Source organism: Sitophilus oryzae, unplaced genomic scaffold (assembly GCF_002938485.1).
Source record: "Sitophilus oryzae breed Bouriz unplaced genomic scaffold, Soryzae_2.0 scaffold_682_pilon_pilon, whole genome shotgun sequence".
NCBI classification, from domain to species: Eukaryota; Metazoa; Arthropoda; class Insecta; order Coleoptera; family Curculionidae; genus Sitophilus; species Sitophilus oryzae.
Window position 1 is genome coordinate 3,371,445 of NW_022147287.1, and position 15,069 is coordinate 3,386,513.

A 15,069-nucleotide genomic window follows, 5' to 3' on the forward strand; every position below is an offset into this window, starting at 1 on the left:
CCGCGGTAATGGCTGCATCATCAGCGTAACACACCATGCTAACTCTGTTGTCATCGAAGTCACCTTTTCTATGATGATGTTCATTCAGATCGAATAAGAAGGCACTAACTCATCAGATTGAATAAGAAGGGACTAAAGTTATCTCCTTATCCAATGCCTCCTGGTGTTGGTATGTCTCTTATTAGATTATTACCTGCTTGAATTGTGTTATCGATATTTAGCTTTCTAATGATTTTCACAATATTATCAGGCACTTTTTCTCTTTCAATATATTTATAATGTCAGATAGGCGTACTTTATCGAATGCTTCAGTCAAGTCGATGAAACAGATGTAGGCTGGTGTATTAAACTCTATTGCTTTTTCTTTAATTTGTTTAATGATAAATACGGCGTTTGTAGTTGATCGATTTCGTCTAAAACCTTGTTGTTCGTCCCCTATGCCTAATTTGTTCCTCGAGTTTTCCTTTCAAAATATTAGTGAAGAGTTTCATGGTTGTATTGAAGAGAGTTATAACACCTCTGTAGTTTTTGGGTGTAGTTTTTTGTCCTTTTTTAAATATAGGAATTGTGAAGCTTTTGTGCCATTCTTCAGGAGTTTCTGATGTTTCGAGAATCTTGTTAAATAACAATCTTAGATGTTTTACCAGCTCGGGACCACTAATTTTTTTTTTCTTGTTAATATTTCGGTACGGATGATTGATTGGCCGAATGTCATCAATCATCTGTACCAACATGATGGATTTTGTTAATATTTTATACTATTATTATTTTTTTACAGTACTATCGTTGTGATCATGGAAAATTGACCGAATTCTCTTGTCAATCTGGATTGGTCTACCATACGTCATCGCACATCTGTAATTGGCCGGCAAACGCTGATCGTGAAGAGTGCAAGAAAAAGTGATTTGTTCTAATTATTTATTTTATATATATTTTTAATTTTAAGTTATATTGTACTGAATTTTTTCTATGAAATAAATTATGTATATTATTTTAGAAATATATTTTATTTATACACCTACTCAAGTTAAATAAGTAAGAAATTTCAAAAACAAATTATTGAACTTTTGGCACAAAAACGTTTCAAATTTAATATTTCAGTCTAATAACTATTTAGTCAACATGTTTAATTTATGTCAATAATGACAGGTATTGATAATTTCGATTCAAAATATCTCGAGAACTATTAATCATAGGGATTTTTAAAAAGAGACATTTTTTACGTAAAAAACGTCGTAAATGTATATTCAACAAGTGGGAGTCATATTAACATCAAAATCAAATTTCTTATGTCAAAAAACTTCCAGACACCAATTTTCATCCAGATATTGACGTCTTCTATATTACTTCAGAAATTATTTGGAAAAAATCGAAATAAAAATGATACTTCTACACCCTGTATCTCCGAAACTAAGCGTTTTAGGAGACGTATTTATACAAACTTTTTTAATTATTTTTATCTGCAGAATATGCTGCGGAAGTTTCCGGAATACAGTTTGGACCACCCTGTATATTTCTTAGTACCGTATTTAAAACCATAGAATTATTTTTAATACGTTACTCATTATCTTTATTATTTAACCTTTATGTTTTCCTTTTTTCCGTTCTTAAAATGTAAAAGAATTATAAATTTTACATATAAAATATAATTATTAATATATTTAAAAGAACTTACTTCATTATTTAATTATAATAATTATGTGTAAATAATTATTTATAAGCTACATGAAATTATTGATAATTATAATTATTAGTGTTAATACCATACGACCAAAAAAAAGGCGTCAAAGACGGCTGTAAAATTAAAATCGACGATAATTTTGAATAGTTCAAAATTCAAAAAAATATATATATTTTATAAATAGATTTGTGTGCCTGGAAACGGGGGTTTAATCCTCTTTTATTCTTTTTATTAACATTATTTTTTGACAAGTTTTATGTCTAGAGGTCCACCTCGCCAAAATGATCATCAATTGTCATTGCCCAGTCGACTTTGACGCCGTTTTTTCTCGATCATACGGTATTTCCTACATTGATTTCGAGCTTTTATTTTAGCACGTTCAAAACTTTATTTTTTTATATGATTATCTCTACTTTAATATCAAGTTTCTGCTTTATAAAAAATCTCTCTCTAATGCATTTTCATCTTACGCTATGCTATAATTCGTTTAAAAAAACTCTGAGAGGTTTAAATTTGCTAAAACTTTATGTTTCATATTCGGAGTCTACTTCCAGCATTATAAAATCAGATAAAATTAGGAGCTCCGTGTGGAAGCTTTCAATACTTAATGGATATTATTATTACTAGGCTTAAGTGAAATCTGAAACGTTATTTTATCCAAGAAGATTTTAAAATTTATTTTTTTTTAATATTAGATTAGATTTTTTTTTAGAATGAGTGGGAGGGGGGTTAATCACTGCGACCTTACAGATCCATTGTGTCCCCCTTTCTTGAGTGATAACTCATCAAACAGTCCCAGGGCTTTGAAAAAATCCAGTATCTGGGACGGTTTTATAGAGGATAGTTCTCCATCTCCAATATCAGTCGTACCAAAATTCATGGCACGAATGGTTGTCGTCTCGGCGCCTTCAGTGATGAGGTGTACTGGTGTTTCCCCATCTTCCCCACAGAATCTGCATTCGCCGTTTCTTCTTAGTTTCAATCTACTGAGGTGTTCATTGAAGAGACAGTGTCCTGTTAAAAACCCCGTGACAATCCGAAGATTGTTCTTACTTAAACCCAGGAAGATCTGTGATTTTTCTTGATCATAAGCCCTCAGAAACTTCTTCGAGTGTCTTAGACCGTTGCAAGATTTCCATTCCAGGTTGCGGATGGAATCTTCCAAGTTCTTGAGTTCCGCCTTGAGTTGGTTACCACTTGGAAAGCAGAACGGTTCTGGTCCAGTTAGTGGAGTGTTCGCTTCTTTCCTAGCTAGATTATTTGCTTTTTTATTGCCTTCTATCCCTTGGTGAGCAGGCACCCAGAGTAGGAGGACTTTGTTTTCTTTGCCTAATTTATTCAGCTTCTCTATGCATTCATTGACCAATTTCAAATTGATTGATACTGAGTTGATCGCTTTTAACGCTGCTTGACTATCAGACAAGATGGCTATTTCTTGTTTCCGATAGTTCCTATCTAAGATAAGTAGTAATATTAGATTAAGATAGATCATGTATTCATGCAAGGTAGACGGACAAAAGGCCCAAGGGTGGGGATCCTTGACAGTTCTGTTTGACGATTCATTTGACACATTTGAATTTAATTTGAAATTTTGTGGATTGCTCAGTCCTTACTGAGCTTATTTTATGTTATTTATTATTTATTCTACTTCTGATAATTGTTTAAAGGTAGTAAATCTAGAAGGAAATTGTAGCAGAACTTAAATTAACAGTGACACTATTGCGATTTATCGAAAAAGACTAAAATAGTTGGCTGTGTAGCGTGAGGTAGATCTCGGTCAAAAATCGAGGGAATAATGGAATAACTTTTCGCCTGTAAGTGACTATACAGGGTGTCATTGAAATGGTGTAAAAAAGTGCCCCTAACTCCCTTAATATGCATTTTCCGCCCTATACTGATAGGAACTTTTTTTACTATTTTTAGGAGTACTATCACCCCGCGATTTTTTTTTACACCATTTCAATGACACCCTGTATAATATACATACGTGTAGTAAACCGATCATTTATGAAATTCACTTAAAATTAACTGTTTATACATATAGTTTCTTTCATTTTTGCTTTTATTTACTACTTGTAAACATTAGATGTCAAAGAATTACATCAATTTAACTTACCTGCTTCAGTAGGGTATCGAATGTTTGTGTTAATAAATAATTACTATACCTTATTTATTTTTATTGGAATTATATATTTTTATAACAATTTTAATAACTACCAACCTTTATTGACAACGTAAAATAAAACATCAAATTACTGAGCCTAGCCGACATCATATTTTTACACGTTTTGAATAAAATTAGAACGGCACTGATAAACCGGAATTTAAGTCGGCCATTTTTGGTCCCCATCGTGCTCTACCTAAATTTTTTGATATGCTCCTTAGTTAATCTTTTTATTCAAAGCTTTGAATAAGAAGACTAAGGAAGGAGCATATCAAAAATCTTAGGTACACCGCGATAGGCCTCAAATATGACTGAATATGGCCGACTTAAATTTCGGTTTATCAGTGCCGTTCTAATTTTATTTAAAAAATTTAAAACTATGATGTAGGGTAGACGTGGGGTAGACTCAATAATTTGTTATTTTATTTTACGTTGTGAATAAATATTGGTAGTTATTAATATTGTTATAAAAATATATAATTCTAATAAAAATAGATAAGTTATAATAAGTATTTATTAACACAAACATCCGATACGCTACTGAAGCAGGTAAGTCAAATTAACGTATCAAAATTCTTTGACATCTGATCTTTGACAAGTAGTAAATAAAAGCTAAAATGCAAGAAAAATATATAATTTAGTTAATTTAAGTGATTTTCATAAATGATCGGTTTACTACACGTATGTATATTATATAGTCACTTACTAGCGAAAAGTTGTTCCATTATTTCACTCAATTTTTGCCGAGATCTACCGCACGCTACACAACCAACTATTTTAGAGCCTTTTTCGATAAATCGCGATAGTGTCACTGTTAATTTAAGTTCTGCCACAATTTTCATCTAGATTTACTACCTTTTTACAACTATCAGTAGTAGAATAAATAATAAATATCATAAAATAAGCTCCGTAAAGACTGACAAATCCACAAAATTTCAAATCAAATTCAAATGTGTCAAATGAATCGTCAAACAGAACTGTCAAGGATCCCCACCCTAGAGAGCTTTTTCCGCCCACCATGCATGAATACATGGATAGCATTATGCTCCTTCCTTAGTATTCTTATTCAAAGATTCAAAGCGATATACCAATGTATATGGTAGGTCACTCTTTTTTGAAACATGTCTATGATTTTTTTTCATATTCTTTTATTCTATTTGGTATTAAACCAAAAAGTAAAAAAAAATATGTAAAAAACACGCTAAAGTGGTCTGTGAAGTAAAAAAAGAATAATAAATTTAACGAATAAATGAAAAAAAATAAATATTTAATATAGAAAAATTAACAGGCTTTCGGATCCAAATATATTTCCTACAATAATTGTTTAATAAATAAAATTGCTTATAAATGATCTTAATATTATTTTTAACAATTTAAGTTATATTCACTAAACCACATAATTATAAAGTTTGACCAACAAAAAGTATTAATGATTTTTGAAGAACACGTCAAGGCCCTCCATAACAACGTTTCTTTCAAAATAAGTACCTTAAGATATTTCTGAATTATTTTTGCACTTGTCTGTAGAACTGCAAAAGGGAATTACTCTTGTCAGTTCAAATACCTCTGACGTACAATAATTATAATCTATTTTATTTTCTTCCATAGCAACTGTTAAAATTGTCTTATATCTATCAAAAATAGTAGATAAAATAGTACTTTAACCGCAAGGGTAGATTAAATGATACTTTAACAGGGAGGATAGGTTAAAAACTTTATTTCTTCTAGCACGTTTTTTAATTGCTTTTATTTTAAAAAAATGTTGTATTCCTTTTCATAAGTTATTCGGGATAAAAATGGAAGTAGTTTGGATATGGCTTTTGTCGCTTCAGCCTAAATATCTGTTGGTAATTTACTTATTTCGTTTTGAGCCATTTCTGGCTCCAATTCAATCAGCAATCGACACGAAAGAGAATTAAAACATATTGACTCAAAACTGACAATTAAAGAAACAGCTTTATTTATTTGTCAAATTACATAGAAACCATCGCCAACCCAGCACAATATTTTTTCTACTCGTAATAAATAAATTCCTTGAAATAATAATTTCCGAATAATTTAAAAAAAAATATAGTTTTACATTAATTCACTCGCGATTTCATCGCTAGTGAATTAATCTTTTCGGTCGACGATAAAATATCATTTTATCGTCTTGTATAAAAAATAACTAATACCTACCGTTTTAAGAAAAACAGGGAACATAAACAAACTAAACCTGGTATATTTACTCATCAAAATGTATTTAAACTTTCCAGAGCATGATTAATCTAAATAAAAATATATAAATGTTTCAATAACTTTCTAGGTGAACTTCTCCAAGTCTTAATGAATAATTAATTTTTAGTTTCATATTAGTTTTTTAATTAACTCTTTTTAAAGTTAAAGCCCTATCTACACTTAACGTCTTCCCTGTCAGTTAAAACGTTATGTTTATACATGATTTTCATTAAAACATCTTTAATTAAAATAAAACAACTAAAATATGAGCTTTATTAAATTTTATTGCGTGTTATATCAATCGTGGGATTAAATAAATAATTAAACAAAATATAAATTATTTAAAATATTTATTTTAATAAAATCTGTACATACATACAATCAATGAATTATTTATCTATTAACAATAATAAAAATACTGCTTTTTTCATGGTCATTGGTAATAATTTTGCTAATTCTGTTTTTATAGCCTTTCTCTGAACAAATTGACATGTATGTATATGAATAACATATTTTCATTATTTTATTTGAAATTATTTTATATTATAACTACAAACATGCTTACAATATTTGCTTATTATATTAATTTTGGTATAAAGAAAACAATAGGATACAATGTAAACAGGGAATTTAATAAAATACAAATATACATTTTAATATAATACAGCATATGTACATATTTACAATATTATTGTGTCCATGTTTATTTTGGTTGTTTCTACACGATGGTCGTTGTGGTTGCCTTATGTCCGTCCACCAATCTAAAAATAAAAAGAAAATACCTATATTAAATGGCAAAAGGGATAAAATGTAAAACTTGGAAAATAAGTTCGTTATTGTCATATACAAGGTGAGTTTGTTACGATGTTCTCTACGGGTATCTCGGAAACTACTGGAGATAGAGAGTCGGTTAAATTGGGAAAGAATTGCAGTTTTGTGGGGTCATAAATATGCGCCTTTCAGATTTTTGAAACAGTTCATGGCGTACTAGATATTTAGAAAAAAACAAATTTTGGCTATTTTAAAAATTGTCCCTAATTCCATTATAATCTATTTTAGACAAAAAGTTTTCAAATAAAAGTTGTAAATAATCACATCCCTAATGAGTTTGTTTTCTTTGATTTTTTCTAAAGCCTGTCATTTTTGACATATGACACAAACAAGTGTTTTTTAAATAGAAACCATAGTTGGCCACGACTTCATAAAAAGCGCCATTTTTAAGCTTTTCAACGATATAAGCTGTAATATGTTTTTTTTTTTCGAAAAATTACTGAGTTATAGCCAATTCTTATAATTTTAAAACAATTTCACTTAGTTAGTCATGGAAACAAGTTCAATCGTCGTTGCTCTCAGACATGTGACATTGTCACATCCAAACTTTGTAAATTAAAATAAACGAAAATTGCAAATATTTATGATTCAACTTTTCTTGGTCATACATTTTCGAGGATACGTTGACCGGTGAACGTTACTTACGTTTTTTAGAAGAACGGTTTTCGAGGCATGTTAGAAAAGTTAAATTTAGATAGTCGCGCAACATTATGACACCTCCCCAGCCATAATGAAAGAAATGTTAAAAATTATTTATGTCATAATTATGCAAACTCGGGAATCGGAAGAGGTGGACCAATTGCATGGGCCTCCTCGATGAATTAAGAGGGTCACTCGAAGAAGCTGTGCGGGAGAACATTTTCTAAACTAAATTAAAGTGTATGGGGTAGTAATATGGTTTCAGTCTAATAACTATTTAGTAAACATGTTTAATTTATGCCAATGAAGACAGGTATTGATAATTTCGATTTCAAATATCTCGAGAACCCTTACTCGTAGCGATTTTTACCAAGAGACATTTTTTACGTAAAAAACTTCATAAATGTATATTTTTTTAACTCAGTAGTTTTATACAGGTACGGACGAAAAGTTATTACTCTTTATACCATTTAAAAAATATGTAGGTGGCGCCCTCTTTAAGTAGGAGTCATATTGACATCAAAATCAAATTTCTCATATCAAAAAACTCCCAGGCACCAATTTTCATCCAAATATTGGCGTGATTTCATAAATTATTTGGAAAAAATCGAAATAAAAATAAAACTTCTACACCCTGTATTTCTGAAACTAAACATTTAAGACATTTATTTATATGAACTTTTTTAATTATTTTTATCTGCAGAATATGCTATCGAAGTTTCCGGAATACAATTCGGACCACCCTGTAGATTATAATGGAATTGGAGACAAGTTTTAAAATTGCCAAAATTTGTTTTTTAAATAACTTTTTCAAAAATTCAATAGGGGCATAATATTTATAACCCCACAAAACTGCCCAAGCAGCATTTGGATGTCGGGACAACATTGTGTCACGCGACCAAACGTCGGGGCGCAACGTCGGCACAACCTCGTGCCAACCCTAGTCTGCACTAGTTTGGAGAATAATTTTTGGGTCGAAACGACCGACGTTGGATACCTACGTTGGCTAGTAGCCTAATTTAGAACAAACTGCAACGTTGTTTAAAATCCCAATTCACAGAAATACAAAACTATAATAATATGGCGTCTAAGTCACGTTTTATCCTAAATTGGGATAATTATAGTAAAAATATTATTTTTATGATTTAGTTAGAGACATATGCCAGATGGCAGTAAAGAAAAACAAAACAAAAGTATTTAAGTGTGGAGGATGTTTGAAGATCATAATTATTGAAACACTTTAACCAACCCTGTAACTCGTTACCCAAGGCAAAAAAGTTAAACGTAAGCAACTTCATTGATAAATGTATTGTTTCTACTTTGAAAAATACTAATGGGCCTTAAAATTAAAGAAGTTTTAAAAAAATTCTTGAATTTTTTTTTACTAAAATGAGAATAATTTATTCGCAATCGAAAAAAAATTGTTTCCGCGTGTTGTTTAGGGTCAAATATTTCAAGTTAATGTATTCAAAAAGCAGGAATTGCTATTTTAGGAACGAAACATTTTCTTATTCAACAACATGGCGGCTTTCACTTTGTTGTTTTGGAGATTCAGATGGAGTAGTTCGAGCAGTCGCATACTGGACTAATAAAGTCGCAGTTCGGCCTTAACAGGTAGTATACTAGTCGCAAGATTGCCTAATTTAGTCATCCTAGAGTCTAGCTTGTGCCGCCCTCTATATTCTAAATAAACGAGAGAGTGGATAAAGTATCGGTAATATGCCGATGTATATTTAAATTTAGTTTTATATGTGCCTTTCTTACGTCCCATTTTAATTAAGTTTTTTTTATAAAAACAAAAACAGCACCGAACTGTCGCACTGAACAGAACAATGAAGTGAAAATTTAAGATTTAAGGTTATGGTTCAATACAGTTGCAAAAAGGTAGTGGCTCGACGTCTTACCAACGTAAGAACAAGGAAATCTAAACAACGTTGGTATTAGTAAAGCAGACGACGTTTGCATAACGTTGGAATAGGTCCTGAAAGTGACGTCGGAAAACTCTTTATTGCCTAACATTGTAACTACCTTGTTCGAACCTAAACATCACTTAAGCAAAAAAGGTTACAAGACAACGTTTATTCGACGTCGCAGAAGCTTTTACTTTGTTGTAGTACTAGTTCAACGTCGGCACAACATTACAACAACGTTTACATTTATTTTAATACCTAAGGTACGGAGCTAACTATTTTTTGAAACTAATCCAACGTTGTGTTTAGTAAACATGTGGTTGCAAGTCGTGAAAATGCTACTTGGGTGCAATTCTTTCCCCATTTAACCGACTCTCTATCTTCAGTAGTTCCCGAGATACCTATAGAGAACATCGCAGGAAACTCACCCTGTATAATTTTTTTGATTCTTCAAACAAAAGTTAAATGAAATGTTTGGGATAACAAGTTGGTTTTAAATAGCAACGCCGATTCATTCCATAATGCAATCAAACACCAAACGTATTAACTGCTAAATTAATTAATTGGTAACGCAGAATTTGGCAAATTATCGCAAAACGATGCCCCAAACTAACTTGAGCTCCAGCCTATTAGCAACAAGCTGTGTTATAAAGCCGCCTACGTATGTTTATGGCTTGTTTCCAATTAAATGGCCTAATGAAAAGCCAGTCTATCAGACTCTACTCTATATTACATTACAGTTCGATTTCGGAAGATATACAGTGAGATAAAACAGAAACTACATACAGGCTGAGTTTCCTACGATGCGATTTTCTCTATGGGTATCTTCGAAACTACTGGAGATAGAGAGTCGGTTAAATGAAGAAAGAATTGCAGTTTTATGGGTCATAAATATGCGCCTTAGCGCCTTTCATATGTTTTTTTAAATGGAAACCATAGTTGGCCATGACTTCATAAAAAGCGTCATTTTTTAAGCATGTCAGCGATATAGCTACAATATGTTTTTTTTTTTAATTACTCAGTCATAGTCAATTCTTATCTTTCCTGACTAATTTCACTTAGTTAGCCATGGAAACAAGTTCAATCGTCGTTGCTGTCAGAATTGTGAAACCGTCACATCCAAACTTTGTAAATTAAAATAAACAAAAATTGTAAATATGAATTTTTCAAATGAAGAAAAGCGTGTAGGTGTATTGGTTCAACTTTTGTTAAAACATGTTAAAATGTATTTATATCATAATTATGTGGACTCAGGGATAGAAAAAGCTGGACCAATTGCGTGGGCCTCCTCGATCACCTGACCTATCCATTTTAGATTTTTTTTATGCGGTATGGTTAACAACAAGGTTTACAAAAGAACTTATGAATTAAGAGAGGCACCCGAAAAGACGGTACAGGAGAAGTTTAATTAAGTCGACCGGTCGTTCTGCGAGAATAACTAGAAATACAGTTTTAAAAAGATACATTTATGTACTCAAAACAATGGCGGATTTTTTGAACATTTATTTATAAACGAATTAGGGACAATTTTTAAAATAGTCAAAATTTGTTTTTTTCGAAATATCTAGTAGGCCATGAACTTTTTTAAAAATCTGAAAGGCGCATATTTATGACCCCACAAAACTGCAATTCTTTCCCCATTTAACCGACTCTCTGTCTGCAGTAGGTTCCGAGATACCCATAGAGAACATCGTAGGAAACTCACCCTGTATATCGTAGTAGAAAGTTATTAAAGTTAAGATTTAATTATTGACCGATCAGAGATTTTTGAAGTTTGAATTTAACAAACAGTTCTTTTTAATATTTTTTTCGTATATGGTGTTTTGTTTAAAATACACATTTGTTTGTTTTTTATTAACACAGGACCCTAATTTTAAAAAAATACTCTATTAGATTTCTTCAGTTTACAATAATTTGAAGTAATCACTTGTCACTCAAATTTTAAATATATTAATTTGATGCTATGCGTTCCAATTTCCAATTGCACCAACTTATTTCTTTCAAAAATAAAATAAACTACTTTGAAATTAAAATGGCAGACACATATATCACTGTCGAGGATTTTGGACAAAGTAGTTCCTTTTGGACAAAGGAAGTAGTTGGACAGACATAAATTAGGATTAAATTACTTATTCACTAATTGTTTTTGGTCACTTCCTGTTTTACCGGAAATGACAACAACTTTTGGTTTTTAAATGGCACTCTGAATAGAATGGCAACTTTCCACATTTCGGCGTAAAAATTGTATTTTAAATTTCAATCTAATGTTTTGAGTGTCGTGTCCTGGCCTGGCCTGTTAAAAGATGCCCAAATCATATTTTTAATCATATCTCAATTTTTTTCAAATGGAACAAGGATGGCTCATTAGCATATTTCGAAAAAGCATTTCTTACCAATAATTTGATACCACAAACTTGATATTTCGAGCCAAATTGTTGTTATGAACCGCATGTTACAATTTCAAATAAACCATATGCGAGAATGCCAAAAGTTGACATATGATATGCCATTCAGTTCAGAGTATAATTTTCTATCGAATAAAGTAGAAATATACCGAGGGAGCCATTTTAAAAATCAAAAGTAGTAGTCATTTCCGGTGAAACGTCAATCAATCCTAATTTATGTCATATACTGACATCGCAACCAAATCTCGTTTTTTTTCTAAAAAAATTAAAAAAGTTAGGGGTATAGGGGTGAGCACTTTTGAAACGCACCCGGTATATCAACTAGGACATCAACCCTATAATAAGCCAATACTTTTAGATTGCCGATACACAATAAAGAGGTTTTCATAAAATCATTGCCCTTTTTGGTGTTCAATCTGATCTCACAAAAATATAATTGTTTACAGACACTAATACCTAATAATATATTATCTGCAACAAGGCTTAAATAAAAGATTAATTTAATGCATTTATTTATACAGGTTTTATATCACCTAAATCTGTAAAACCCCCTCACTTTGGTTAATTAAAATATCAAATAACATGGCGTAAAGAATTAGATTGATATTTCATGTGATTATATGTTTTTTGTTTTATATTTAAGAATTAATTTAAATGTTATACTAATAAATTTATAATATTGTTACTTAAATTAATTTATTTTAATGTAACATATGTAGTCCGGTCAATTTAGACATTCGAAGGTACATGAATTTAAAACAAGCTGAAAATGCGTGTAATTGTTTAAAACATAACTAAAAATATCATTTTAAAATTTCGAATCATTCCGGTGCCTGAAAGAAAATTATGCGAGGTCAAAGGTCAAAAATCTCGAAAAAAAATTGTTTAGATGAGACGAAGATTAAGAAGAAGAAGAAGATCAAGAAGTAACACAAGAAGAAGTATTTGAAGGTTATGAATCAGACTAGTAAATTTCTATTTTTTATATTTCCATCGATTTTCTTTTATTCTGCAATAGTTTTCAATTAAACAGAATCACAATAGATATGTGGAATAGGCCTACTGGCAAAACCACGTTAAAAAAACAGGCCAAGTACAGTGTGTCCCATTTTGGTTGAAATCATAGGGTATCTCCGTTATTAGTGAAGATAGAGGGTGCGGTTTGCACAAACCTGTCCCACTTTTTCGTCAAACGGAAGATGCTGCAAACAAAATTTTCATAGCCCTCTTCATTTCTGAGCTACAGGGTCTTTTCAAAAATTTTGCAATTTGGGACACCCCCTGTATCTCTGCTATTGTTAAAGGTATCGAGAAGGCCAAAAACTGCTTATTGTAGAACTTTTTACGTAGAATACAGTGGCGTAGTCTGTTTTTCTACCAAAAAATATTTTTGAAAATATGAACTAAACTTATGTTTTTTCTAATGGAACACCCTGTATATTTATAAATCATATGATTTGTCTTGCTACGATCTTCTCAAAAATATATATCACTCTATATTTATTTTCACTATTTACTGCAATATTTAAAATATATCATTTTCTTATTAGTAGGCCGTGATAAATAACAAAAAATCAAAATGATATTTACTAAAATAGTCATACACATATTAAAATTTATTTGGGATTGATATATTTTACTTTTGAAATAACACTGAAGCTGTGAATATATTTTTCTTTTTTTTATAACGGGATGGGTTTGCAAATATCTAAATCTTGAATTATTAAAGCATTTTTCAGATGTTCGACATTGTTGTAGTGCCCACGATATATTTCGTATTTCAAAAATCCCCAAAATCAGAAATCTAGAACGGCGAAATCCGGGAATCGAGGAGGCTATATATCAATATGCGTTCATTGGTTCCAATTCATTGATTTGAAAAATAATAATTTAACAGTATTCTAATATTTCCATAGTTATGAGGGGAAATGTTCCCCATCTTGCTGAAAGTATATTTCACGTAAATTAGCTAAAGGAATATCTAAAATTGCCGATACGATAGATTATTCTTACGTATACACGTATTCCAAGATTTACAAATAGCGGTAGAGAGTTAAGTTTCCCTAATATATAAAGAATTTATTAGCGGCTCCCAAAATAAAACAAGAGACAGATAGCAGTATACTTTTAATAATTCTTTAGTTTCTTTTATTATCAATCATGGCCTACTAATAAATATGATCTTTTAATAAAAACTTTTAAATATTGCAGTAAATAGTGAAAATAAATATAGAGTGATATATATTTTTGAGAAGCTTATGGCAAGACAGATCATATGATTTATAAATATACAGGGTGTTCGATTTAAAAAAACTTTAGCTCATATTTTTAAAAATATTTTTTTGGTAGAAAAACAGACTACGCCACTGTATTCTACGTAAAAAGTTCTACAATAAACAGTTTTCAACTTCTCGATAGCTTTAACAATAACAGAGATACAGGAGGTGTCCCAAATTGCAAAATTTTCAAAAAGACCCTGTAGCTCGGAAACGAAGAGGGCTATGAAAATTTTGTTTACGGCATCTTCCGTTTGACAAAAAAGTGAGATAGGTTTGTGCAAACTGCACCCTTCTATCTTCACTAATAACGGAGATACCGTATGATTTCAACCAAAATGGGACACACTGTACACTACCTCATAGGTGGCGTGGAAACGTGTGCATATTATGGCTCTTTGACTCATTATATCTCAGAAACAGGGGCTCGAAGGAAAAAAGGTATTGATACATTTTTTATAGAGAATTTTATGGTCTATAATTTTTATCTGAGGTAATTTTATGATAAAACTTACCGTTTTGCTGAAAATCGTGAAAAAAACAATTTTTTTCGAGATTTTTGACCTTTGACCTGGCATAATTTTTTTTCCAGGCATCAAGAAAAAAAAGCTAGAAAAGGAGCGAACATACTCCACTATCTCAACCAGAACCAACCTTTTGCAAGTAGAAACCTTTATAATTTTTGTATTACTGATGCGGGGAAAGTAGAATCTTTTCGCTTACTTTTGGAGTCGAAAAGACGCTAATTGCCCACTTCACAATTACCACACGAGTTTTGAGCAAATTTAATGTCGATTTGAGTGCGACAAGTAAACTTCTGAAATGACAATTGACAATGAAATTGACAATTGCCCACTCGAGCGAAACTTCGCTCTCGCGTGGACAATCGACAAATTTTCGCACTAGTTGCACAATATACTAATGATTAATTAAAATTAAAATTCTC

At 31.1% G+C, this 15,069-nt stretch overlaps 2 protein-coding genes across 2 annotated transcripts in view; one reads left to right on the forward strand and one right to left on the reverse strand.

Annotated features, from left to right (window-relative positions):
• LOC115887919 (endochitinase) overlaps positions 1 to 1,000 on the forward strand; it is a 56,251-nt gene extending 55,251 nt beyond the window's left edge. The window contains exon 11 of the mRNA XM_030907451.1: positions 779 to 1,000. Coding sequence (XP_030763311.1) covers positions 779 to 904 — 126 coding nt within the window. The 3' untranslated portion in view covers positions 905 to 1,000. The remainder of the gene's footprint in view (positions 1 to 778) is intronic.
• Positions 1,001 to 6,531: 5,531 nt separating this feature from the next.
• LOC115887924 (FMRFamide receptor-like) overlaps positions 6,532 to 15,069 on the reverse strand; it is a 68,477-nt gene continuing 59,939 nt past the window's right edge. The window contains exon 4 of the mRNA XM_030907457.1: positions 6,532 to 6,823. Within this exon, the coding sequence (XP_030763317.1) occupies positions 6,781 to 6,823 (43 nt within the window). The 3' untranslated portion in view covers positions 6,532 to 6,780. The remainder of the gene's footprint in view (positions 6,824 to 15,069) is intronic.